Genomic DNA, 25956 nt, shown 5'->3' on the forward strand with positions numbered 1-25956 from the left:
AGGGCAGTCAGGGCTACACAGAGAAACCCTGGCCAAAAACAAAACAAAAATTTTAATATATATTATGGTTTTTTTTTTTAGAAAATTCTTACAGGAGAGTCTGAGACAAGAGTTCAGCCTGAGCTATATAAAGGTGGGCACATCTTTAATACCAGCACTTCCGAGGCAGAGAGGCCAGCCTGGTCTACAGGTCTACAGAGCCCGGTCCAGGTTAGCCAGGACTCATGCAGTGAGACCCGGTTCTACATGGAAGGTTACTAAACCCTTTTCCTCCCTAGTAACAAGTCATGAGGATTTCCTAGTATTTTAATCCTCTTGAAGTTTAAAATCCTGCCTGAGCTCGGGAGATAAAGGCAAGAAGGAGGTAGCGGTTGGCCATCCCGAGAGCGAAGCGACTATAGCCTGCTGCAGTTAGAAAACTCATCCCAGACTTGGAGGGGCGGGAGGAAAGGAACTACCTGGGTGTTCCAGAGGCCTTCCGGTACAGAGCGGAACCCCGCCCCGCCAGGTTTCACGTGACAGTCAGCGCAGCTGGTAAACTACAACTCCCAGAGCGCCACGCGGCCGGCCGGCCGGCGTTACGCCTTCTCGCTGATTGGCCACTAGGATATTTGAAAGGAGGAGCTGGCGCGGAAAAAGACTATCTTTCGGATGTTTGGTGGCGGCTCTGACTGGAGGTTAGTCATAGACCCGTAAAGGACGGCGACTTTGGGTGAAGTAAGGCTCGAAGGATCTCCTGAGAGCGTGTTCAAGCCGAGGTGAATGGTGTTCCCATTTCTGACCTCGAAGGAAATGGGACGCCTCTGCGGAGGCTCGGGGGCCCCGCTTGGTCGGCGCCCAGTGACCCTGTGGAGACTTCAGGGGTGGCATGGTGGGGACAGGAGGACAAGGGGCGGCCTGGACGAAGAAAGGTTGGACACGTCAGTTTAGAACGGGATCCAGCGTCTAGGCATGGTCCCCCTGCTCCCCGCCCCGTAGGATTTGTGATAGAATTCTTTTGATGCCTCAATCCCTTTTCTCCAGTTATTTCCATTACAAATTTCCGCAGAGTTTACAACAATTCTCCAATCCGTTTCCTCTTCTTTAGCCTTTTGCCATGAGGAACTTCAAAGGAGTCGACTTCGTGACTCTGCTTTGCAGCAAGGAGGAGGCCCAGGAGCTGCTGCCTGACTTGAAGGTGGGGTGCTTTCTGTCTCAAGACACAACTAGTTTTTTGAGACCATCTGTCTTTTCTCTTTTCTCCTTTTTTCTTTTTTTTTTTTTTCATTTTCTATCCTGGGCATTGAACAGGGAAGGACCTCACCATTGAGCTGTATCTGTTTTTACTTTGTTTTTTAAGTTTAGAGACAGGGTTTCTACATAACCCTGGCTGTCCTGGAACTCTGAGAGATCCTCCTGCTCTGCCTCCCAAGTGCTGGGATTAAAGGCGTGTGCCATTATTCCTGGCTTGTTTTCACTTTTTTATCTGAGGTAGTGTCTCACTAAATTGCCCCAGCTGGCCTTGAACCCACTCAAGTCCAGGAAGGTCTTGAACTTTCAGCCTCTTTACCTTAGCACAGGCCTGTACCACCAAGCCTGACTTGTGTTTTGCCTTAATTTGAAGAGAGAGAGATCCTTGTCTGTGCCACCCTACTTGTAGTTCCTTTTCTTTTTCTACCCTGCTTTTCTCTGCCTCCTCCTAGGAGTTCCTGTCCAGATCGCGAACTGATTTTCCCAGCAGCCGATATGACGCTGAGAGAAGGCAAGTCTGTGACACCATCCTGAGGGCTTGCAACCAGCAGTTGACTGCCAAGATTGTTTGCCCCGGGCACCTGCAGAGTCTGCTGAAGCTGGCAGAGCTGGCCTGTGATGGCTATTTGTCGTCCACTCCACAGCGCCCTCCTCTCTATCTGGAACGGATTCTTTTTATCTTACTTCGGAATGGTTTGGCTCAGGGCAGCCCAGACCCTGTGCTCTGCCTTGCCCAGCCTCTCCATGCCTGTTTGGTGCAGAGCTCTCGAGAGGCTGTGCCTCAGGACTATGAGGCCGTGGCCCGCGGCAGTTACTCTCTGCTTTGGAAGGGAGCAGAAGCACTGTCAGAGCGGCGAGCGGCCTTCTCAACCCGGCTGAAGGCCTTGAGTTTTTTAGTACTCTTGGAGGATGGCAGTGTCCCTTGTGAGATCCCTCACTTTGCTTCTCCAACGGCCTGTCGCGTAGTAGCTGCCTACCAGCTGTTTGATGCTAGTGGACGTGGCCTAGATGAAGCGGAGGCTGACTTCCTGTATGACTCGCTCTCTAGGCATGTGATCCGCGTCTTGGTAGGTGAGGGTGGTCGCTCTCCTGGTCCTCTTTCTCCCGCAAGGGCCCTCTGCCTCTTGGAACTCACCTTGGAGCACTGTCGTCGCCTCTGCTGGAGCCACCACCACCACAAGGCTACTAGCACAGTGGAGAAGGCTCGCGACCACCTAGAGAACAGCAGCATAGCTCCCAGCCTCCAGTTATGCCAGGTGGGGGTTGAGCTGCTGGAAGCTGTGGAAAAAAGACCAGGGACAGTGGCCCAGCTTCTGATGAAGGCATCGGCTCTTCTGAACAACAGTCTGGAGGCACCATTGCCCCTGCTCCGGGCCTTGTATGACAGCTGCCAGTTCTTCCTCTCAAGCCTGGAGAGAGGCATCAAGGGGCGCTATGGGCTCGATGTCATATTGAACCTCTTTGCTTTCCTTGGAGGGTACTGCTCCCTTGTCCGGCAGCTTCAAGATGTGAGTTAAGGACCTAGAGTTAGGGTGGGGATGCTCTGGGTCCTTGGCAAGCTGCCCTCTGAGTGTGCCTGGTAAGCATCCTGTTGTAAACTGAGAGGGTTGTGATTTCCCCAGTGTCTTTCCTTCTCTCTGGTCTGTGCCAGGAGTCAGAGACTCCAGGCAGCATTCAGCATGGAGCTCCCCTTCCACCTTCAGGTCTGTGGAGTTTCCTCCAAGCAGCAGCAGTCTTTGCTTCAGATGCACTTCCAGGGTCTTCATCTTTTCACCGGGATGGTTTACGACTTTGCCCAAGGCTGCCAGGTACCATCTGGGAATCAAGAAATATGTTTAGAGCCGGGCGGTGGTGGCGCACGCCTTTAATCCCAGCACTCGGGAGGCAAAGGCTGGCGGATCTCTGTGAGTTCGAGAGCAGCCTGGTCTACAAGAGCTAGTTCCAGGACAGGCTCCAAAACCACAGAGAAACCCTGTCTCGAAAAACAAAACAAAACAAAAAAAGAAATATGTTTACTCTTAGGGTCTGAGCTTTGGGATATCTTGGTTTCATGTTTAGTCTTAGGGTCTGAGCTTTGGGGTATCTTGGTTTCATGTTTAGTCTTAGGGTCTGAGCTTTGGGGTATCTTGGTTTCAGGCGTGGGGAAGGTGGACGTCCCCGTGGACCTTGCATGACTCTTGTCACTTTCTGTCCTTCTTGTCCACAGGCAGCTGAGCTGGCCCAGCTAGTGGACAGTTGCAGGTCTACTGTTACCTGGATGCTGGAGGCCTTAGCGGATCTGTCAGGCAGAGAGCTGACTGACTACCTGGGGACGACTGGTTAGTGCCTTGTGTCTCAGATGCACAGTTCTGGGGGAGGGCTGTCACCTGATAGGCTGGCAAGTACCTGCTGTGTATTTCTGACCACCGAGTGCCCTAGGTTTAAGGAGAACTGTGTATAAGGATCTGTCTCTCTGATTAGTGCCAGGAGAGACTTGATGGGGCTTATGACAGAGGGTTCTGATTTCATTCTTCTTATATTTTGTAGTTTGATTTGGTATTTGTTTTATAAAAATGTTTGTACCTGATATGCAACATTACAGCCTTTATATTTGTTAGTGTTTTAAGCCAGTCACATTATGGAATCCAAATTGGGCTAAAACTCACAGCAGTACTCCTGCCTCAGTTCCCCAAGTGCCGAGGTCACGAGTTATAGTTTCTTTTTTTGGGAAACATGTCTCTCCACATAGCTCTGGCTGTTCTAAAAGTTACTTTGTAGACCAGGCTGGTCTTGAACTCACAGAGATCTTGCCTGCCTCTGCCTCCTGGGTGCTGGGATTAAAGATGTACACCACTGGCTAACCTTTTCTTTTAAAAATTTATTTTACGTGCGTGTGAGTACCTGTGTGTATTTATGTGCACCTGATGTGTGCCTGGTGCCCACAGAGGTCAGAAGAAGATTCAGATCCTGTGGAACAGAGTTACAGTCAGTTGGGAGCTTCCATGTGGATTCTGGAAATCAGACTTGGGCCCTCTGCAGGAATAGCAGGTGCTCTTAAAACACTGAGCCAATCTCTCAAGCCCCATAACTTAAAACGTTTAAGAACCAGATAATGCTGGTATAGCACATGTCTTTTTTTTTTTTAATATTTATTTATTTATTATATATACAATATTCTTTCTGCGTGTATGCCTGAAGGCCAGAAGAAGGCACCAGACCTCCTTACAGATGGTTGTGAGCAACCATGTGGTTGCTGGGAATTGAACTCAGGACCTTCGGAAGAGCAGGCAATGCTCTTAACCGCTGAGCCATATCTCTCCAGCCCTAAAAGCCTGTTTTTTGTTTGTTTGTTTGTTTGTTGTTGTTGTTGTTGTCGTTCCCCCCTCCCCCCACCCCCGACAGAGTTTCTCTATGTTCTCTTGTAGACCAGGCTGGCCTCAAACGCACAGAGATCCACCTGCCTCTGCCTCTGCCTGAGTGCTATTAAAGGTGTGTGCCACCACTACCTGGCAAAAAACGTTTTGTTTGTTTGTTTGTTTTTGTTTTACTTTCTTTCTTTTTTTTTTTTTTCCCCGAGACAGGGTTTCTCTGTGGTTTTGGAGCCTGTCCTGGAACTAGCTCTTGTAGACCAGGCTGCTCTCCAACTCACAGAGATCCATCTGCCTCCGCTTCCTGAATGCTAAGATTAAAGACAAACCACCAAACCTGGCTACAGCCGTCAGTTTTGAGAAACTGCGTTAGGTTGAGGATGTCGACCAGTGGTAGAGTATTTGCCTAGCATGTGCAGTGACCGAGTTTAGTCTTAGAACTGCCCCCTTCTCCAATTCCATAAAACTTACTGAGATTTATTTATTCAACAACCTGCCAAGCAATATTAGATTTCCCTGTCCCCAGGAAAAGGTAACTGAATAAATGAATTAATATGTTAAAAAGTGAGGGGGGGGCCGGGCGGTGGTGGCGCACGCCTTTAATCCCAGCACTCGGGAGGCAGAGGCAGGCGGATCTCTGTGAGTTCGAGAGCAGCCTGGTCTACAAGAGCTAGTTCCAGGACAGGAACCAAAACCACAGAGAAACCCTGTCTCGAAAAACCAAAAAAAAAAAAAAAAAAGTGAGGGGGGAATAAAGAGATGGCTCAGCGGTTAAGGATACTGACTGCTCTTCCAGAGGACATGGGTTCAAATCCTAGCACTGATATATAGCAGCTAACAAGCTAACAACCATCCAAGGGATCTGACACATTCTTCTGCTCTCCATGGGTTCCTGGCATACACATAGTACCCATGCAGGCAGGCAAATCATTCATATATAATAAAATCAGAATCTAAAATCCTTTTTAAGCATTAAGAGTTGACTCACCTTTGATCCTAGCTCTGGTGAGGCAAAGAGAGGAGGATTGCCATGAATTCAATGTCAGCCTGGGCTACAGAGTGAGACCCTGTCTCAAAAATCAAGTGGGGACAGGGGAGATAGCCAGTAAAGGCATTTGCTACTAAGACTGATAACCTGAGTTTGATCCCTGGAATCCACATGATAGAAAGTGAACCAGTTCCTTCAGGTTGCACTTCATACATGCACTGTGTCATACAAGCACATACACACAAAATAAATACAGGTTTAAAAGAAGTGGTGATAAATTTGAGACAAGGAGTAGAATAGGAGATTACAAAGGGAAGCCCATGGGGCTGGAGAGAGGCTCAGTGGTTAAGAGCACTGGCTGAGCTGGGCGGTGGAGGTGTTCGCCTTTAATCCCAGAGGCAGAGGCAGGCGGATCTCTGTGAGTTTGAAGCCAGCCTGGTCTACAGAGCGAGTTTCTGGACAGGCTCCAAAAGCTACAGAGAAACCCTGTCCCGCAAAACAATCAATCAATCAATAAAGTAAAAAAAATTTAAAAATGAAAGAAAAATTCAGGAAGGGTAAGGAGTACAAGCACCATTTTGAGTTAGTTGTTTAGGGTCTGCCTCATGGGCATGCGACTTGGAAGATGTTAGCCTGGTGATGTCTAGGAACAAACATCTCTGAAACAGCAGACAATCAGTGCCAAATCTTGAAGGCTGGAGAGGGTCTAATATGTCCAGGGAATGCAAAGGAAGGTGCTATGGCTTTAGTGTCCTGGGGAGTCAGTGTGGAGGGGTCAGTGGCTTCTGTGGAGCCAAGGGAGAGCCTGTCCTCCCATGTGCTCATCCAGAAGCTGATGGCTGACCCCAGGCTGACCCCAGGCTGAACGTCTCGGCACTGTGATGCTCAGTTGTCTCTTCTTTCCCTGCAGCCTCTTACAGCAGCAACTTGGCCTACAGCTTCTTCAGTCACAAGCTCTATGATGAGGCCTGTGCCATCTTGGAGCCAGTCTGTCAGCACTTGGGCTTGGCAAAGTTTGGTGCCCACCCTGAGGTGCCTCCTGAGAAGGTAGGAGGGAGTTATGTTGGTGGCCGTGAGTACAGTGGCGTGGGCACCAGTGCCTACGGGGTTTTTCCTAACACCCTTGCTCTGCTGCCACCTGCCTTCCAATCCTAGCTTCACATCAGAATCACCTGAGTGAACACCAGAGCCATTCTGTTCTAACGCTTGCCTCCAGGTTCATCAGGTTCTTGCCCTAGAGCTCAGGCTCTATATATTTTAAGTTTTCCCCACCCCCAGGGTGGCCCTTTGCACAGCCAGAGTAAAAGACAATATCTTAAGCAAGAATGAGCTGAAAGCATGGGTTGGCTGGACTGGAAAGTGATATATGGGTAGTACCGGGCCTTGAGTTATCATCTCTCAGGTGAGGAGTGAGTGACTGAAGGATGTAAGTGGAGCCACGACATCAAATTGGCATTTGTTTTTTTTAATATTTATTTATTTATTATATATACAATATTCCTTCTGTGTGTATGCCTGCACGCCAGAAGAGGGCACCAGACCCCATTACAGATGGTTGTGAGCCACCATGTGGTTGCCGGGAATTGAACTCAAGACCTTTGGAAGAAGAGGCAATGCTCTTAACCTCTGAGCCATCTCTCCAGCCCCTCAAGTTGGCATTTGAATTGCTTTGCCATCACTGTGGCGAAAAGTATGGGGCATAAGCCCAGGTAGTGGGGCTACTGTGGTAGCCTGGGCAGGAAGGGGGGCCTAGAATAAGTGGATAGTGCAAGAAATCAAGGCTTAACCTGAGTTTAACCAGTAGAGTAGGAAGAAGGAAGGTGTAAGAGTTCCTGCATTTCTGCCAGGACCAGACAGGGCCACAGGCTGAGGAAAGGGTCACAGGAGGGGGATCAGGTCCTTAATGCTGTTGGTGCTGACCATGAGGGGCCCCTGAAGCAGAGAGGACTAAGATGCTCATTTGTTAGGGCGTACAGAGAGCAGGACCCCTGCTGTCCCTCTTCCGTGTGGTAAGCGTGTGTTCGCCGTGCTGTCTGTATACTCTGAGTGGCTCCATGCCCCAGCTCTAACCTATGTCTGCTCAGCTGCATAGGTGCTTCCGGCTGCATGTGGAGAGTTTGAAGAAGCTGGGTAAACAGGCCCAGGGCTGCGAGATGGTGACCTTATGGCTGGCAGCTCTGCAACCTTACAGTTTTGAACACATGGTCGAGCCAGTCACTTTCTGGGTTCGGGTCAAAATGGATGCAGCCAGGACAGGAGACAAGGAGCTGCAGCTGAAGTGAGTTGCACAGGAGGACTGCGGTAGCTGTCCGTGGATTGGGCAGATCTCTTAGGCTTTTTGTTTGTTTTGTTTTTTTAGACAAGGTATCTCTGTATAGACCTGGAACTTGCTATGTAGGCCAGGCTAGCTTTGACCTCACAAAGGTCTTTCTGCCTCTGCCTTCCTAATGCTGGGATTAAAGGCATGTGCCACCATGTGCAGTGTCCTCGATCCTTACTTTTGAGAAAGGCAATGACTCATCCATCCATCAGTTACACATTGAGTGCTTGATGCAATGCCAGCCACTAGGTATAGGGGCATAGTGGTAAGAAGCAATGTTCTTGTTTTGTTGGGTTTATGCTGTACTTGGAGAAATATAACCAAGTACATTGTACGTGTATTTCATGAAGACAAACCATGACCTGTTAAAAGAGGGATGACGTTTAGGTGGGTTATTTAGGGAAGTCTTTTTTGGAGAAGTATAAGATCTGAAGATGTAGAGGAATCCATCATTGGATGCCTTGGAATACAGACTCACAGACTGGGAAGGCACTGGGGTGAAAACAAGCTTGGGAATGGGAAGTGGCTTGAGAAAGCCAGCATGGAGGAAGGAGATAGGATGGGGCATGGCATGCTGGATGAGGCAGTCTAGGTGGGCAGGAGCCAGGCCCTAAAACACTGGGTTTTACAAGTCCTGGGTACGGGTTTGGATGTGATCCCTCCTATGTTAGAGGAGCCACGTAACCTGATTTAAGAGTTTGTTTGTTTGTTTTGAGACAGGGTTTCTCTGTTGGAACTAGCTCTTGTAGACCAGGCTGGTCTCGAACTCATAAAGATCCGCCTGACTTGCCGGGTGATGGTGGCGCACGCCTTTAATCCCAGCACTAGGGAGGCAGAGGCAGGTGGATCTCTGTGAGTTCGAGACCAGCCTGGTCTACAGAGCTAGTTCCAGGACAGGCTCCAAAGCCACAGAGAAACCCTATCTCGAAAAAGCAAAAAAAAAAAAAAAAAGATCCACCTGCCTCTGCCTCCCGAGTGCTGGGATTAAAGGCGTGCGCCACTAGCACCCGGCCTGATTAAGAGTTTTAAAGGCACAACTAGAAGACAGTGAATGCCAGCTTAAGGCTGAGGCTCCCTAGTGAGGGTGCGGAGACTTGTCAGGGTCTTTACCCAGGTGCTGATCTACCCTTCAGGACTTTGCGAGACAGCTTACATTGCTGGGACCCAGAGACACAGGTCTCGTTGCTGAGGGAGGAGCTGCGGGCCTACAAGGCAGTGCGTGTTGACACTGGGCAGGAACGCTTCAATGTCATCTGTGATCTGTTGGAGCTCAGCCCTGAAGAGACGGCATCTGGAGCCTGGGCACGAGCTACCCATCTGGTGGAACTGGCTCAGGTGCTATGCTACCACAACTTTGCCCAGCAGACCGACTGGTGAGGAGGGATAACTAGGGAGGCCTCTTTTGCTGCTTGCCCTAATATTGCTGATATGGGGTCAGTCTCCTGCTCTGTTCCTGAAAGTGTCCTTCATTTTATGGACATTGGAGCTGTCTGTAGTGGACCCCACTCAAGTGTGTCTGTCTCTACAGCTCTGCCTTGGATGCTATCCAGGAAGCCCTGCAGCTTTTGGAGTCTGTGAGGCCTGAGGTGCAGGAACAGGATTGCCTTCTGGACGATAAAGCACAGGCCTTGTTATGGCTCTATATCTGTACCTTGGAGACCAAAATGCAGGAAGTAAGTAAAACTGAGCTCCTGCTACTGGGCATGGACCAATAGTTTTTCTCCTGGGCTGCTCCCTCTGAGCTGGTGCCAGTCCCTGTTTTTGCTTCTGTCTGTCTGCTTTCTCAACCAGGGTATCGAGCGGGATCGGAGGGCCCAGGTACCTACTAACATGGAGGAGTTTGAAGTCAATGACCTGAACTATGAAGATAAACTCCAGGAAGATCGTTTCCTGTATAGTAACATCGCCTTCAACCTGGCTGCTGATGCGGGTGAGGGCAGTAAACATAGTGTAGACAACAGACCACTACTGTGAAAGAGGCCAGGCTTGTGCCGGGGATGTGGGAGAGTGAGGAGGGGCTGGCACAAAGGTCAGAACGTGTTATAGAGAAACCCAAGTTCTTTCCAGATGGCCAAGTGGAAAAAGTGGTCACTTCTGATTTACAGCTCAGTCCAAATGCCTAGACCAAGCCTTGACCCTGTGGAAGGAAGTGCTGACAAAGGAGCCAGCCCCAGCCGTACGGTGTCTCCAGCAGACCTCAGCTTCCCTTCAAATCCTTGTGGCCCTCTATCAGTTGGTGGCAAAGGTAATGGGAAAACTGGTGGAGTCAGTTGTTGTAAAGAGGTTGGCAGGCTATGTTCCCTTCTGGATCCCGGCTAGCTTTACCCAAAATAATTATACGGAAACTGTATTCTTTTTTTTTTTTTAATATTTATTTATTTATTATCTATACAATATTCTGTCTGTGTGTATGTCTGCAGGCCAGAAGAGGGCACCAGACATCATTACAGATGGTTGTGAGCCACCATGTGGTTGCCGGGAATTGAACTCAGGACCTTTGGAAGAGCAGGCTATGCTCTTAACCATTGAGCCATCTCTCCAGCCCGAAACTGTATTTTTTTCTTTTTTGAAACTGTATTCTTTTAAACACTGCCTGACCCGTTATTTCTAGCCTCATATTGGCTAACTCACATCTTAATTAACCCATTTCTAATAATCTGTATGTCACCACGAGGTCATGGCTTACCGGGAAGATTCTAACCTACGTCCATCTCGGGCCAGAGCTTCATGGCATCTGCCTGACTCTGCTTTCTTCCTCCCAGAATTCTGTTCTGTCTATTCCACCCACCTGAGGGCTGGCCTATCAAAAGGCCAAGGCAGTTTCTTTATTAACCAATGAAAGTAACACATAGACAGATGACCCTCCTACACCATTTCCCCTTTTTCTGTTTAAACAAAAAAGAAAGGCTTTAACTTTAACATAGGAAAATTACATATAACAAAACAGTTATCAAGCAAGAATTACAATTACAGTATTTAGATCATTTTATCTTAAATTGCATCTGTTTTGCCTGCATCTATGTATGTGTTCTTTGTGCATGCACAGTGCCTGCTGAGGTCGTAAGTGTGTTTTATCCCCTAGAACTGGAATTACAGACGGCTGTGAGCAGCCATGTATGTGCTACCAATCAAATCCCAGGCCTCTGGAAGAGCAGCCAATGCTCTTACCACTGAACCATCTCTCCAGCCCCATTTTTCTTTTGTTTGAGACAAGATCTCATTGTGGAGATTAGAGAGATGGTTCAATTCTCAGTACCCACATGGTAGCTCATAACTGTCTGACTCCAGTTCCAGGGGATCTGGTATCCTTGAACATGTAGGCATACATGTAGGCAAAACACCAATACATGTAAAATAAAAATAATTTTTTTTTAAGCTATCATTGTGGAGCTTAGGCCAGGGTTAAATTTGTAACCCCCCTGCTTCTGCCTCTGGGTTATAGGCCTGAGTACCCATGAGGCCCAATTTTACACACTTTGAACAATTGTTTATTGAATGTATGTGGATGTGAGTGTGGCAGTCAGGACAACTTGTGGGCTTTGGTTCTCTCCTTCCATGTGGGTCCTGACATCTAACTTAGGTGCTGAAGCTTGGTGGCAGGAGCCTTTATCTGCTGAGCTATTCGGCAGCCTGCCAACTTTGTTTTTATGTGCAACATGAAGGGATTTTCCAGACTGATGCTCTTCCTTGCATTCACCCCGTATTCAGAGCCATGAAAGGAGAGCCAGAGTGTGGTGGCACACACTTTCAGTCCCAGCTACCTGGACACTCAGGCAAGAATGAAGCTTTATTCTAGCCGTAAAATTGTAATGACTCTGCTTCCAAAACTGAGAGGAGGCTGGGCAGGAAGTGCTCAGTGGTAGAGCACTTACTTGCTGAGTATGTTCAGGGTCTGGGTTAAACCTCCAGTTACCACCAAAAATAAAATATGGTTTTAAACATCACATCCTTTGTTATTGTGAACGCTTCAGCCATCTTTCCAGCACAAGGAGGTCGAAAAGTTAGCTTAGACCTAGGCTTCAGTCTTGGCTCTACCATGTGAACACTTACAGGACCCTCGTCTTTCTGAATCTTTTTGAATAACATAGCCAAGTTTGAGGCCACAAACTTGGATCACATGAGACCCTGTCCCAAAACGGGGTTGGGGGACAGGTGGTTTATGGCTCTCCTGAGCATTGGTAGATTCTGAGTATGTGTGAACACCCTGAGGGGTAGGAGCAGGTAACATGTTGCTCTGGGATGACCAGCCTCTACAGGCCCTGGAGACCCTCCTGCTTCTTCAGACTGTGTCTAAGAGACGACAGGACCACGCAAAAGCAGTCAGCGTTTCCTGTCAGCTCACTCAGCAACTCTTGAGCCTCGGCTGTCCCAGCTATGCCCAGGTGAGTGCTGGTTGTGGAGTATGAGGCTTAGTGGGGCAAGTGGCTCTAAGGGCTCGCCTTTCCCTGAGAAGATGGGGTAGTAAAGAGGCAGCTACCTCACATTTGGCCGTAATTAGAAAGTGGGAATTGGAGGCTTCTTTTCTGCCTATTACAAGAACTGTCATTCATGGGTCTGCAGATCTGACCCATTTCTCTGTTGACTTAGTTGATGTAACTGTCATACTTGTGATTGTCTTTCAGTTTCTCCACCCACCATACCCACTGTGGTTGTCCCGTTCCCCACCACCACCACCACCACCACACAAAGTTTCCCTGTGTAGGTTTGACTGTCCTAGAACTCTAGAGACCAGACCTGCCTCGGCTGGGATCAAAGGCATGTGCTGCCGCCACCATCTGACTCCCTAAACTCTCTTTTTTTTTCTTGGCAGTGCTGATGACTGAACCCAGGGCCTTAGGCACACTAGATAAGTGCTTTGCCACTACACTGAAACCCACTTTTTGTTTGTTTTTCGAGACAGGGTTTCTCTGTGTAACAGCCCTAGCTGTCCTGGAACTAGCTCTTGTAGACCGGGCTGGACTCAAACTCACAGAGATCCGCCTGCCTCTGCCTCCCGAGTGCTGGGATTAAAGGTGTGCGCCACCACTGCCCGGCTTTTCATCTTCTGGTTTTTGCCAGTTGGCACAGGTCTGATAATTTCTTTCCCTTCTAAAAAGACTCCATGGCTTCTCATAACCTGAAAGATAGTATCCTGACTTTATAACACAACTTTTTTCTAAAAATTATTTTTTTTCATTTTGTTTATATAGTTTGTGTATGTTCTACATGTACACCTACAGGCTGCAAGAGGGCTCCAGATCTCATTACAGATGGTTGTGAGCCACCATGTGGGTGCTGGGAATTGAACTCAGAAGCTCTGAAAGAGCAGCTAGTGTTCTTATCTGCTGAGCCATCTCTCTAGCTCCCCCCCTTTTTTTTCTTTTTTCTTTTTTTTGGTTTTTCGAGACAGGGTTTCTCTGTGGCTTTGGAGCCTGTCCTGGAACTAGCTCTGTAGACCAGGCTGGTCTCGAACTCACAGAGATCCGCCTGCTTCTGCCTCCCTAGTGCTGGGATTAAAGGCGTGCGCCACCACCGCCCGGCCCTTTTTTATGCTTGAAGGCCAAGATTTGAACTGCAGACCCTCAGGGACATCTCAAGCTTATGTGACACTTCTCTGGCTTTGTTTTCTCCAGGTGACTGAGGGTGATTTCTTCAGGCATCTGTATGTGGTTCTAAGGATCAAATGAGTAGCTTTGTGTAAATTTTGTGTGTGTGTGTGTTTTTGTTTCTCTGTAGCTTTGTAGCCCGTCCTGGAAGTAGTTTATAGACTAGGCTCTGCCTCCCGAGTACTGGGATTAAAGGCGTGCACGGCTGCTTTATATAAATTGTAATATTTGAAATAATGCAATGTTCAATGCCTTGCTTGCAAATGCTTCATTCCATTTTAATCTGAAGAGTCTAACTACATTTTGCTGACATTACCTCTCTGATCCTTCAGTTGTACCTGGAAGAAGCGGAGTCAGGCCTGAAGAGTCTGGACCAGACTACTGACACCTGTCAGCTGCTGTCCCTCACCTGTGCTCTGCTGCGCAGTCAGCTCTGCTGGGCTGACCAGAAGGTGATTTCTACTGCCCACATTATTTACAGACAAGAACTCAGTCGAACCCAGAGCTTGCCTGTAACTAGTATATTGAGTTGGCTTGCTCTAGGAATCACTGCCTTTGCCTTCCTTCCTTCCTTCCTTCCTTCCTTCCTTCCTTCCTTCCTTCCTTCCTTCCTTCCTTTCTTTCTTTCTTTCCTTCTTTCTTACAATTTTTATCTATTTTTTATTTGCATTGGTGTTTTGCCTACATGTATGTCTATGTGAGGGCCTCAGATCTTGGACTTGCAGACAGCGGTGAGCTGCCATGTGGATGCTGGGAATTGAACGGGTCTTCTGGAAGAGCAGTCAGACTCTTGATTGCAGAGCCATCTCTCCAGCCCTGCTCTGCCTCTCAAGTGCAAGAGTTACTGATGGGCTGCTGTTCTGGCAATCTGAACTTTGGTCTTCAAGCTTGATGTTTACACGGCAGAGTCTTCGTCCATGAGCCAGCCCCCTTTGTTTGTTGTATTAATTTGTGGTGCTAGGGACTGTCAAGACCTCCTGTGTGCTACCCGAGTGCTCTGCCACTAAGCTACACCCCAGTTCTTTTCCTACTTCCCTAATTCCCAAAGGCTCTAGACCTCAGGAAATAGTGGGGATTTTCATGTTATTTGTCTGGCCTCTGAGATTTTCCTGCAGCTAGGGAAAATGTTCAGGGCCCTGAAACGTGGTTGAAATTCCCTGACCTAATAGTAGAGATTAATTTCTTTCTTTGCCTGTTTCTGCAGTAGAAACATACATAAAGGGGTTCGGGAACTGGGGAAGATAGCCTGGTATGGTCATCATTCCTGCAGTCCCAACACTCAACGGCTGAGGCTGGAGAACTAGAATTTCAAGTCAGCTTGGCCTGCACAGCAAGCCTTTCCCAAAGAGAGAGAGGCAGCAGTGAGTGGCTGGGGTGTGAGGAAACATGGGAACGCTGGTCCGGACAGTTGGGTGGGTTTCACAGTATCGCAGTCTCGCTCCAGGTTAGCTGCGTCTTGATGATCGATCTCTTGTTCTGATCAAGCTGTAGTTTTCCTGGTTTTTTTTTCTTTCCTTTTTTTTTGGGGGGGGTGTTGTTTTTTTTAGTTTTATTGTTGTTTTTAGAACAGGTTTTCTCTGTGTTGCCCTGTCTGCCCTAGAATTAGTGCTGTAGACCAGGCTGGTCTTGAACTCACAGATTTGCCTGCCTCTGCCTCCCAAGTGCTGTGACTGAAGCTGTGCCACCACCACCTGGCTGTATGTAACTCTTTTTTTTTTTTTTTTTTTGATTTTTCCAAACAGGGTTTCTCTGTAGTTTTTTGGTGCCTGTCCTGGAACTAGCTCTTGTAGACCAGGCTGGCCTCAAACTCACAGAGATCCGCCTGCCTTTGCCTCCCTAGTGCTGGGATTAAAGGCGTGCACCACCACCGCCCGCCTGTACGTAACTCTTACCTAACTTTTTGTCTCTCCCAGGTGACTGAAGGTGTTTCTCTACTGCTGTCTGTCCTTGGGAATCCTGCCCTCCAGAAGTCATCCAAGGCTTGGTACTTTCTGCGTGTCCAGGCCCTGCAAATACTGGCTTCCTACCTTAGCCTCTCATCGAACATTCTCTCAAGTGTTCTACGTGAGCAGCTCTGGGATCAAGGTGAAAGGAGGCTTTCTTGGATGATGGTCGTGGTTTGTGTGCTGTCTGCTCTTTGCAGCCGTCTGCCCATACTTCCGAGCATGTGAAACAGCCTCTCTAGAACCTACCTATGCCTGTGGTAGCAAATGGGTTTCGTGTCACCTACTACATTTAGTCACTTAACCAGTAGCTTTTTGGAGTATTAAGCTAAAAGGAATTCTAAGATCCGCACCACCACACACACAAGGGATCTTAGTGGGAAGGAGTTCTGTGATTGATTAGCTCTGTCTGCCTAAGGTGAAGAAGGAAGAGTACCTTGTGTTTGTTAGCTTTTGTTTTTTCCTCCTCTGGTTGTCCTGAAACTAGATTTGTAGACCAGGCCTGGCCTCCTGTCTGTGGCTCCCCAGTGCTGGGATTAAGGGTGCCCACCACCGCCCTCTTGTGTTTGCTGTCTTTTTTTTTTTTTAAGATTTATTATGTATACAACTCTCTGCCTCCATGTGTGCCCACACGCCAGAGGGGGCGCCAGATCTCATTACAGATGGTTTGGAGCCACCATGTAGTTACTGGGAATTGAACTCAGGACCTCTGGAAGAGCAGACAGTGCTCTTAATCACTGAGCCATCTCTCCAGTCCCGTGTTTGCTGTCTTAGTTGAAGGTGTTAGGCTACTGCTGCAGTCATCTTTCTCCCCTTGGCCCCCCAGGCTGGCAGACCCCTGAGACAGCACTCTTAGACGCCCACAAACTCCTCCGAAGCATCGTCATCCTGCTTATGGGTGGTGATGTGCTCTCACTTCAGAAAGCAGCTGTGCAGTCACTCTTTCTGGACTATGGTGAGTAAAGAAGCGACCAGGACCCTCGGAGATTGGACATACTCAATATGGCGGGCTGGGTGCCTGTCTCCAGAGTATCTGACCGTGGCCTATATTGAAGTCTTGTCTCTCTCGTTCCCTACAGGAGAAAATCTAGTGCAAAAGTGGCAGGTTCTTACAGAGGTGCTGAGCTGCTCAGAGAAGCTTGTCGGCCGCCTGGGCCATCTGGGGAATGTAAATGAAGCCAAGGCCTTTTGCTTAGAGGCCCTGAAACTCACAACCAAGCTGCAGATACCTCACCAGTAAGTAAAGATTCTAGCTCCTGCCACGTGCCTTTGAGTGTGGATTCCCCAAAGATTGCAGAAGTGTTCTGTGTTCTATCTAGAGAGTGGTGGGAGAAGGCAGGCATTCCATGGCTGAACAGGAAATGCCTGAGGAGTCTGTCCAGGACAGCTCACATACTGCCTTTCCCTAAGCTCCTCTGCCTATGGAGCTTGGTGTGGAAAGCAATTTCCCAGAGAGGCCGTAAGTCAGCTTGAGGACTCAAAGATGACGAGGGCAGGGCCTGGGAAAGAGCGAGAAGAGTCTCTAGGAAACAGCCACCTGCTGACTGGTTCTCTTCTCACAGGTGTGCTCTGTTCCTTGTACTGAAAGGTGAGCTGGAGCTGGCCCGAGGCGACATTGACCTCTGTCAGTCAGACTTGGAGCAGGTTCTATTCCTGCTGGAGTCTTCCACAGGTAAGCTGCCAGGTTCCTCCCGAGCTTTGGAGGGGCATCCGTATTGCAGCTTGTCCTTCTGTGGAAAAGTCTGGGTCATTCTGAATCAGACAGGTGTTGTCAGGGTTTCTGTCCTGCCCGGTTCCCACAGTTGTTAAGTCCCAAAGAACTCACACAGAGGTCTACATTAGTTATAAACTGATTGGCCCATTAGCTCAGGCTTCTTATTAACTCTTATAACTTAACATCCCATTATTCTTATCTGTGTTAGCCATGTGGCAGGGCAGTCACATCTTGCTTGCTTCTTCTGCGGTTGGGTCAGAACTGCTGAGAGAGCTTCCTCCTTTCCAGAATTCACCTGTTCTCATTGACTCTACTTCCTGTCTGGTTGTCCCACCTATACTTCCTGCCTGGCTACTGGCCAATCGGTGTTTATTTAAAATATAATTGACAGAGTACAGACCATGGTCCCACACCAGACAGGTGTCTGTACTAAATGACATGACTTTAGGCAGAACATTAATGTCCCTCCTCCAGACTCCACAGAGGCCCAACTTTTCCTGGCTGGATTTCAGTGCTGCCGAATGCCTTTGGCTTATTTTATTTATTTGTTTGTTTATTTGAAGAGGGTCTTACTGTGTAGTCCTGACTGTCTTGAATTCACTTTGTACGTCAGGGAAATCAGCTGGCTTTAAACTCAAGGAGGTATAGGAGGAGGTATATCTGCCTCTGTCTTCCCAGTACTAAGACTAAAGGTGCATGCCAGTACACCCTGCTACAGTTTGGGGTCTGCAGATTAAAGGTGTGTGCCATGATGCCCAGCTTGTCAAATATTTTTACCTCTACTATCTCATGTGCACCTCCCCCAACCCAGCTGAGAACAGAGTTTTGGGCTACAGGAGTGGGGTGTAGAGTGACTACTGAGTCCTTGTTGAATGAAGAGAAAATACTTGGGTTTTTCTTTTTGTGTTTTCTGTAAAAGAATTTCCCTATTTTTGTGTGTGTTGCATAGATGTTCTGAATAATTTGCACGTAGATGGTGAAGTGGGTTGAACCCTATGGTAGAGTTCTTGAAGTCACTCTAGTTCTGTGATTTTTGATCTCTATCCCCAGAGTTTGGTGGGGTGACCCAGCACCCAGATTCTGTGAAAAAGGTCCATATGCAGAAAGGGAAGCAGCAGGCCCAAGTTTCCTGTTGCCCGCAGCTCCCAGAGGAGGAACCCTTCCTAAGAGGCCCTGCCCTGGAGCTGGTGGCCACTGTGCTCAAGGAACCCGGCCCTACCCAACCTTCTGCAAACTCCTCTCCAGTCTTGAAAACCAAGCCCCCACCCGACCCTGGCTTTCTGTCCCACTCACCCACCTGTGACTGCTTGCTGTGCTCCAGCCCTGTTCTCTCGGCAGTCTGTCTGCGCTGGATGTTGGTCACTGCAGGAGCAAAGCTGGCCATGGGTCATAAAGCCCCGGGCCTGGATCTGCTGCGAGCTGTGCTGAAAGGTTCCCCTGCAACCACCAAGCGCTTTACACAAAACCTTCAAGCTTCGCTGAAACACAGGACACCCCCCACTCCTGTCCCAAGCCTCTTCGATGAGCTCATGGCTCAAGTGTACACACGCTTGGCACTGGAATGCCTGAACCAGACACCTGAAAAGAGCTTGGGAAAGGTTCTGGCTACGGGGCTGAAGTTTGTGGCAACACGGATACAATACTTGGAGTTCTGGCGAGCCAACCTGCTCTTGATTCAGGCCCTTGCAAAGCTGGCCAGCTTCAGCTGCTGTACTTCCCAACTTTTTGCAAGCACCTGGGGCTGGCAGCCACCATTGGCACAAAGTCCCACAGTCTTAAAACCCTCTAAGATTCGGAGACAAAAGTGCTCTGGACGAGGGCGCCGGCAGGCAGCCTCTGCTCTCCCTCCCGTCTGTAATATCTCTCAGAAAGGTCTGGAAGAGGATGGGCTACCTTGTACACCTAAGCCCCCTGGCCGGGCTAGGCAGGCTGGCCCTCATGTCCCTTTTACCATATTTGAAGAAGTCTACACTACAAAGAGCAAGCCTGAGGTTCCCTTGGCCCCCAAGGTGCATAGGAGGGCCCAGACTCGCCTCAAGGTAAGCTGGGATTGTGGCTAGGGGCGTGGCGTGAAGACGGGTGTCTGCAGAGGGTCCTTGTAGAGGGGCTCCCATAGCCATGTCTGCAGTGCCATACACTTCGTCAGCTCTGTAGTCCTTTGCCTTGTCACCCTTCGTCCCTATCCTCTGTTCCTTTCCCCTTCTTCCAAACTGAGTTGCCACCGGGTTTGAGAGTGGAGTGGCAAGTACAGTGGGGGAGGTCAGATCTGAAGTCAGAGAGATCTGTCAATGCCTCCATAGTGCCCCCTGCGGTTGGAAAGTATTGTTGAGAGTGTTGGCCCTTAATTTCTTCCATTCCCTCTGTCAAAGGTGAACTTCAGTGATGATAGTGACCTGGAAGACCTTGTCTCAGCTGAAGCACAACTTGTAGAGGAACCTAAGAGAAGAGGGCCTGCTGGCCGGGGTCGGGGCCGAACTAGGAAGGGCTCAAGCTTGAAGACAGATGCAGTAGTTGCTGCAGGTAGTGCCCCTGGACACATCAGTCTCAGTGGGAGGGGTCGTCGGGCCAAGAAGGTGGCTTCAAGACATTGTGAAGAAGAGAGTTCCAGTTCAGCGCTCTGTGTCCGGGCTAGCCTGGGACCCGAGATCATGAGAACTATCCCTGAAGAGGAGCTGACAGACAGCTACCTGGAAGTGAGCTTTGAAACGCTCAGGGGTTCCGATGGGGAAGACTCAGCCTCAGGTAGGTCTGCAAGGAAGAGAAGCAGAGGCTTGTGTTCTGTAGTGTGTCCCTGGGACCAAAAACCAAAGAAATACTAGAAAAGGCCTTTACTAGCTCTGCGGAATGTATTATAGAAGAAGAAGAGACAGGCTAGGGGAGTAGGAGGGAGCATTATGAAAACTTGTATTCTCAGCCCAGAAGTAGTGGTGCACGCCTTTAATCCCAGCACTTGGGAGGCAGAGGCAGGCGGATCTCTGAGTTCGAGCCCAGCCTGGTGTACAGGCAGAGGCAAGTGGATCTCTGTGAGTTTGAGGCCAGCCTGGTGTAGAGAGTCCCAGGACAGGCACCAAAGTTACAGAGAAACCTGTCTCGAAAAACCAAAAGCAAAACAAAAAACGAAAAGTCCTGTTGCCTCCCTAGGTGTGAAGACGGCAGCTGCAGGCCCTGGCCTGCCCATAGGAGAGTGTGAGGTGTTGAGACGGGAGTCCTGCAAGGCAGAGCTGCCTGCCCTATACCCTGACAAGGAGGCTGGGAGTGACCCTAGTCCTTGGCTCCCACCCCACTCAGTTCCTGTACCCATTGGTGAGTATATTGACCACTGCGGTAGGGTTACCTGGGGAGGGCTGAGCCCACAGGTCTCTTGGTAGGTCCTTTTTGGGAGACAAACTTTCTAAAAAATTTTTCTTGACGTTGTCTGTGTAGCCTAGGCTGGCTTCTATGATTACAGGGAAGCACCATCATATTCAGCTTTGTGTGAATGAGTTTGTGTGCGTTCATACACATGGGTATACTGCATGTGTTCATGTATGTGTTGGTATATGGTTTCACTTGTGTGTTCACACCTGTGTGTATTTTGTGTGGAGGGCAGAGGGTTGACATCTGGTGTCACTTGTGTGTTCACACCGGTGTGTATTTTTGTGTGGAGGGCAGAGGGTTGACATCTGGTGTCTTCCTCAGTCGCTTTTTCCATCTTAGTGGGGTTTTTTTTGTTTTGTTTAAGATTTTTTTTTTTTAGTTATATATACAGTGTTCTGCCTCCATGTATGCCTGCACACCAGAAGAGGGCACCAGATCTCCTTACAGATGGCTGTGAGCCACAATGTGGTTGCTGGGAATTGAACTCAGGATCTCTGGAAGAGCAGCCAGTGCCCTTAACCTCTGAGCCGTCTCTCCAGCCCTCCTTCTTAGTTTTTGAATCTGGAGCTCACTGATTAGTTCAACTAGCTGCGGATCCCAGGGGTCCACTTGCCTCTGCGTCCTCAGCACTGGGATTGCAGTGGTGCCGCTGTGGCTGGCTGGCCCTCTAGATGGCTGTTCTGTGTAGCCAAGGATGATTCGTGCATGATCCCCGTGTCTCCACAAGTACAATCACACACCATACTACCATCTCCACCTGCCAGGTGCTGGGAGTACAAGTACAATCACACACCATACTACCATCTCCACCTGCCAGGTGCTGGGAGTACAAGTACAATCACACACCATACTACCATCTCCACCTGCCAGGTGCTGGGAGTACAAGTACAATCACACACCATACTACCATCTCCACCTGCCAGGTGCTGGGAGTACAAGTACAATCACACACCATACTACCATCTCCACCTGCCAGGTGCTGGGAGTACAAGTACAATCACACACCATACTACCATCTCCACCTGCCAGGTGCTGGGAGTACAAGTACAATCACACACCATACTACCATCTCCACCTGCCAGGTGCTGGGAGTACAAGTACAATCACACACCATACTACCATCTCCACCTGCCAGGTGCTGGGAGTACAAGTACAATCACACACCATACTACCATCTCCACCTGCCAGGTGCTGGGAGTACAAGTACAATCACACACCATACTACCATCTCCACCTGCCAGGTGCTGGGAGTACAAGTACAATCATACACCACCATACTATCATGCCAGGCTTTTTTTTCCTCTCGTTTTTGAGACAAGATATCACTTTGGTTCCAGCTGGCCTATAACATGGGGATACTGAGCCTCAGTCTCTAAAGTTCTGGAATTACAGGCTAAGCAGTTCTACATCTTCCAGTCTATTGTGTCTATTGTTTTGGCTTCCTGGGTCCAGCAGTCTCTGAGCCTGGTTGAACTCTGCATTTTGTGCAAGGGACTTAATCACTCTGAGCTTCTGTTTCCTGCATTGTAAAACGGGACTTTAGGGAGGATAGGATGAAGCGACGCCCGTTAGGATCGTATCGATCCTCTTGGCATGTCTCCTTCACAAGTAGCCGCTGCTCTTCTCTGTGGGGCTCCTTAATTAAGAAATGGGGTTTATATTCGGCCATGGTCTTTACCTTTTTCTAGATCTTTCTACTCTGGATTCCATCACTGACTCACTGAGTATTGCTTTCCGTGGTGTCAGTCACTGCCCTCCAAGCAGCCTCTACTCCCACCTCTGCCGACTCCTGGCTTTGTGCCTGGGCCACCGGGATCCCTATGCCACTGCGTTTCTCGTTGCTGAATCTGTGTCTATCACCTGTCGCCACCAGCTGCTCACCCATCTGCACCGACAGCTCAGGTGAGTGCTGCCGGGCGTACGGGCAAACTGCCGGGTAAGGGTCCTGCCTTGTTTGGAGACGGACTCATTCCTGTTCGTGTTGCCTGCAGCAAGGCCCAGAAGCAGCAAGGATCACCTGAATTAGCAGAGCATCTACAAGAGCTGAACCTGAAAGAGAGATCTGGAGATGTCCCCCTGGCGCGCATCCAGCGCCTCTTTTCCTTCAGGACTTTGGGATCTGGCTACTTCCCCCAGGCAGAGAAGGACAGTTTCCAGGAACGCCTGGCTGAAATCCCCACTGGTATGGTGTCTGCTTCTAGCTGGGTCTCTTACACATCTAGTTGAACTGGGTAGGTGAACTTTAGGAATTGGTTAGTTTACCTAGATTTGTGCTCCTTTTATCTTATTTTTTTATTCTTTCCCTTTGAGACAGAATCTTACTATGTAACACAGGCCTCAGGCTCAACATCCTCCTTCCTCAGCCATCTGGGTGCTGAGATTTTTAGGCATGTGCCACCACACAGTTTTTCTTCAGGAGTATGTTGAGATGTCTGGAGTCTTCTGTCATTCCTACTAGCCGATGATAGGAGCACCTGCACCAGCGCAGCCTTTGTTAGCTGCCATGAGAAACACAGAGAAGTACCAGCTGCCTGTTCCTAGGAGAACTCCACTGACCAGGGTAGACTTCATGGAGTTGTCTTGAGGGACTCTGTAGAAGGCAGGTCTGCAAATGCCTCCGGAAAGTGTGCTGATGCCGTGTGTCTTCTATTTATGTTAGGGGTGACCGTCTGTGTGTTGGCTCTGGCCACCCTCCAGCCTGGAATCTCGAGCAACACTCTCCTACTGACGCGACTGGAAAAGGACAACCCCCCAGTTACTGTGAAGATTCCCACTGCCCAAAACAAGGTAGGGTTCCTGTAACAAGGACTAGAATCTGCCAGACATGGGCCTCAGTGCCTGAAGGATGAAAAGGTGATAGTCACTAGGTAAGCAAATCTTACAAATTCTTCATCTCCTGTAGTTACCACTAAGCTCTGTTCTGAAAGAGTTTGATGCCATCCAGAAGGACCAGAAAGAAAACAGCAGCTGTACAGAGAAGCGGGCATGGTGGACAGGGAGACTGGCCCTAGATCAAAGAATGGAGGTGTGTGCTCCCGGGGGGCGGGGAGGCTGAGGCCTGGCACAGAGGGTAGCCTTGGTTTCCTGGAAATCACTCTCTAGACCAAACTGGCCTCGAACTCACAGAGATCCTCTGGCCTCTGCCTGGGATTAAAGGCGTGCGCCACCACCTAGCTGTGTCTTTCATTTTTTTGAGTGTCTCAGAAAATGAAAGACATTATAGACTTTCTAAGGCTGATAGAAACCCCTAATTTCCAAAATACGTTTTCTGTCTAACTGAAAGCTCTGCCCCTGCCCTAGGAACTCATTACCTCCCTGGAGGAGCATGTCCTGGGCTGCTGGCGGGGGCTGCTGCTGCCATCCAGTGCAGACCCTAGCTCTGCACAGGAGGCCTCCCGCTTAAAGGAGCTGCTGCAGGAATGTGGCTGGAGATACCCTGACCCCACTCTCCTAAAAGTGAGTTCAGGAACTAGAAGGGGAAGCTGAGACGGTGGTCTTTTCTACCAGAGTTGTAGCGCCCACACCCACTAACCCTTGTTCTCCTATAGGTCATTCTTAGTGGTGCCAGAATCCTCAACAGTCGGGATGTTCAGGCCTTGGCATATGGGCTGTGCCCAGCCCAGCCAGAGCGTGCCCGAGTGCTCCTGAGTGAGGCGATAGGACGGGTGCAGAGCCAGGTGACCCCTCCCAGTCAGCATCTGGTGTTGGTGCTAGACAAGGTAAAGAGCCGGGGCACTGAACGGTGTCAGAGGGTGCTGAGCACTGAGCTCGTCCCCAGACTCCTTCAGACACGTGCCTTTATGTGCCTGCAGATGGTAACCTTGGGCTGCTTTTTCCCTAGGACCTGCAAAAACTACCATGGGAAAGCATGCCCAGCCTCCGGGCACTGCCGGTCACCCGGCTGCCCTCCTTCCACTTCCTACTCAGCTACTCTATCACTAAAGAGGTGGGAAACCAAGATTGGAAATTGGGTAAAGCCTAAAGAAAGAAGGCTGGAGCCCTGGGGAGCTAGGAATTGGGCTTTGAGTAGGCTGGGGCTGGACAGGCCAAGACCCTAATTGACAGTGCTTGCCTTCCAGGCTGGGGCGTCATCGGTGCTGAGCCAAGGTGTGGACCCACGGAATACCTTCTATGTCCTAAACCCTCACAGTAACCTGACAAGCACAGAGGAGCGATTTCGAGCCAGTTTCAGCAGGTCTGGGGACACTGGCATACAGTAGGGTGGGAAAGGCTAGAGATTGCTCCACGATCAGCTGTTTCATTCTGTCTGCTATTCCCTTGCCCCTTGTTGCTACATGGTGTCTGCTGTATGCTGACCTCCAGCTTTTCCTTGCAGTGAAACTGGCTGGAAAGGAGTGATTGGTGAAGTCCCGAGCCTTGAGCAGGTCCAGGCTGCCCTGACACAGCATGACTTATACATGTGAGTGTTTGGCTCCGGGTAGCAGAAAGACAGGCATTCTGGAGGAGGGGATCACTGGGGTTGATTTTAGGGCCGGGGAATGTTGACTCAAATGCTTATTTCGCTTCCTCTGCCTTAGCTATGCAGGGCACGGAGCTGGTGCCCGTTTCCTTGATGGGCAGGCTATCCTGCGGCTGAGCTGCCGGGCAGTGGCCCTGCTGTTTGGCTGTAGCAGTGCAGCCCTCGCTGTGCACGGCAGTCTGGAGGGAGCTGGAATCGTGCTCAAGTACATCATGGCTGGCTGGTGAGGCCTGCCTTTGGGCTTACAGCTCATGCCCCCATCCCCATCCCCATGTCCCGCCTATCTTGGGCCCCCCTAGAACTATAAGCCCAGGGAGCCCCTCAGTGCTTCAAGCCTCCTTACACATCTACCAATAATGTTTTATTTTCCAATATTTCTGCTACAGAGCCCTTACTTTGTATTTCTTCATCCTTTCTTCCCAGCCCTTTGTTTCTAGGTAACCTCTGGGATGTGACTGACCGTGACATTGACCGTTATACGGAGGCTTTGCTGCAGGGCTGGCTAGGAGCAGGCCCAGGGGCCCCTCTTCTCTACTATGTCAGCCAGGCCCGCCAGGCTCCTCGACTCAAGTACCTTATTGGTGCTGCACCTGTAGCCTATGGCCTACCTGTCTCTCTACAAACACCCTGAGCTGTCTTAGCTATGGTGGAGGCTATGTGACTGTCTACCTTCAAACTACTATTTAGAATTTTTAAAGTGGTTTTTCCCTGGTGTTTTGTATGAAATGTTTCCTTTTAATGTGACCTTAATAAAGATATGCCAAGCCTCATTTTGCGTGAGTTCTAGAGCATCTAAAATTCTGTGACAGCTCTCTCCTTCAGTCTTGCTGCATGAATATAAGCAGGTGGGAGGAGCTTGCAGGAGGCTTTGAAACGAAAGGCAAAACCAGAGGACAAAGTTGGGTGATAAAAGTTTTCTTTGTGGTTTATTAAAATGCAAAGTTCTGTGCACAAATATTAAAAAGCAAAAAGGAAGCTGAGCCGAATCACAA

At 49.4% G+C, this 25956-nt stretch overlaps 1 protein-coding gene across 3 annotated transcripts; it reads left to right on the top strand.

The window, feature by feature from the left end:
• Positions 1-634: 634 nt before the first annotated feature.
• Espl1 (extra spindle pole bodies like 1, separase) lies at positions 635-25734 on the top strand. 3 transcript variants are annotated; one of them, XM_075960766.1, is made up of 31 exons: positions 635-677; positions 1088-1177; positions 1683-2738; positions 2934-3038; positions 3437-3548; positions 6476-6612; positions 7650-7843; positions 9019-9258; positions 9414-9558; positions 9677-9815; positions 9991-10130; positions 12133-12267; positions 13803-13922; positions 15384-15555; positions 16240-16368; positions 16493-16649; positions 16976-17085; positions 18178-19166; positions 19497-19869; positions 20269-20430; positions 22173-22386; positions 22476-22666; positions 23144-23271; positions 23387-23509; positions 23785-23940; positions 24033-24203; positions 24326-24430; positions 24564-24679; positions 24821-24904; positions 25023-25187; positions 25388-25734. In XM_075960766.1, exons 2-31 carry the CDS (start codon positions 1097-1099, stop codon positions 25593-25595), a joined length of 6357 nt encoding a protein of 2118 aa, XP_075816881.1. In that variant the 5' UTR covers positions 635-677; positions 1088-1096; the 3' UTR covers positions 25596-25734. The 3 variants fall into 3 exon arrangements, with proteins under 3 accessions (XP_075816881.1, XP_075816880.1, XP_075816882.1); XM_075960765.1 differs by having other exon boundaries at positions 661-758; XM_075960767.1 differs by having other exon boundaries at positions 661-758; positions 19497-19647.
• Positions 25735-25956: the final 222 nt, after the last annotated feature.

The sequence above is a fragment of the Microtus pennsylvanicus genome, chromosome 2 (genome assembly GCF_037038515.1).
Source record: "Microtus pennsylvanicus isolate mMicPen1 chromosome 2, mMicPen1.hap1, whole genome shotgun sequence".
Lineage (NCBI taxonomy): Eukaryota > Metazoa > Chordata > Mammalia > Rodentia > Cricetidae > Microtus > Microtus pennsylvanicus.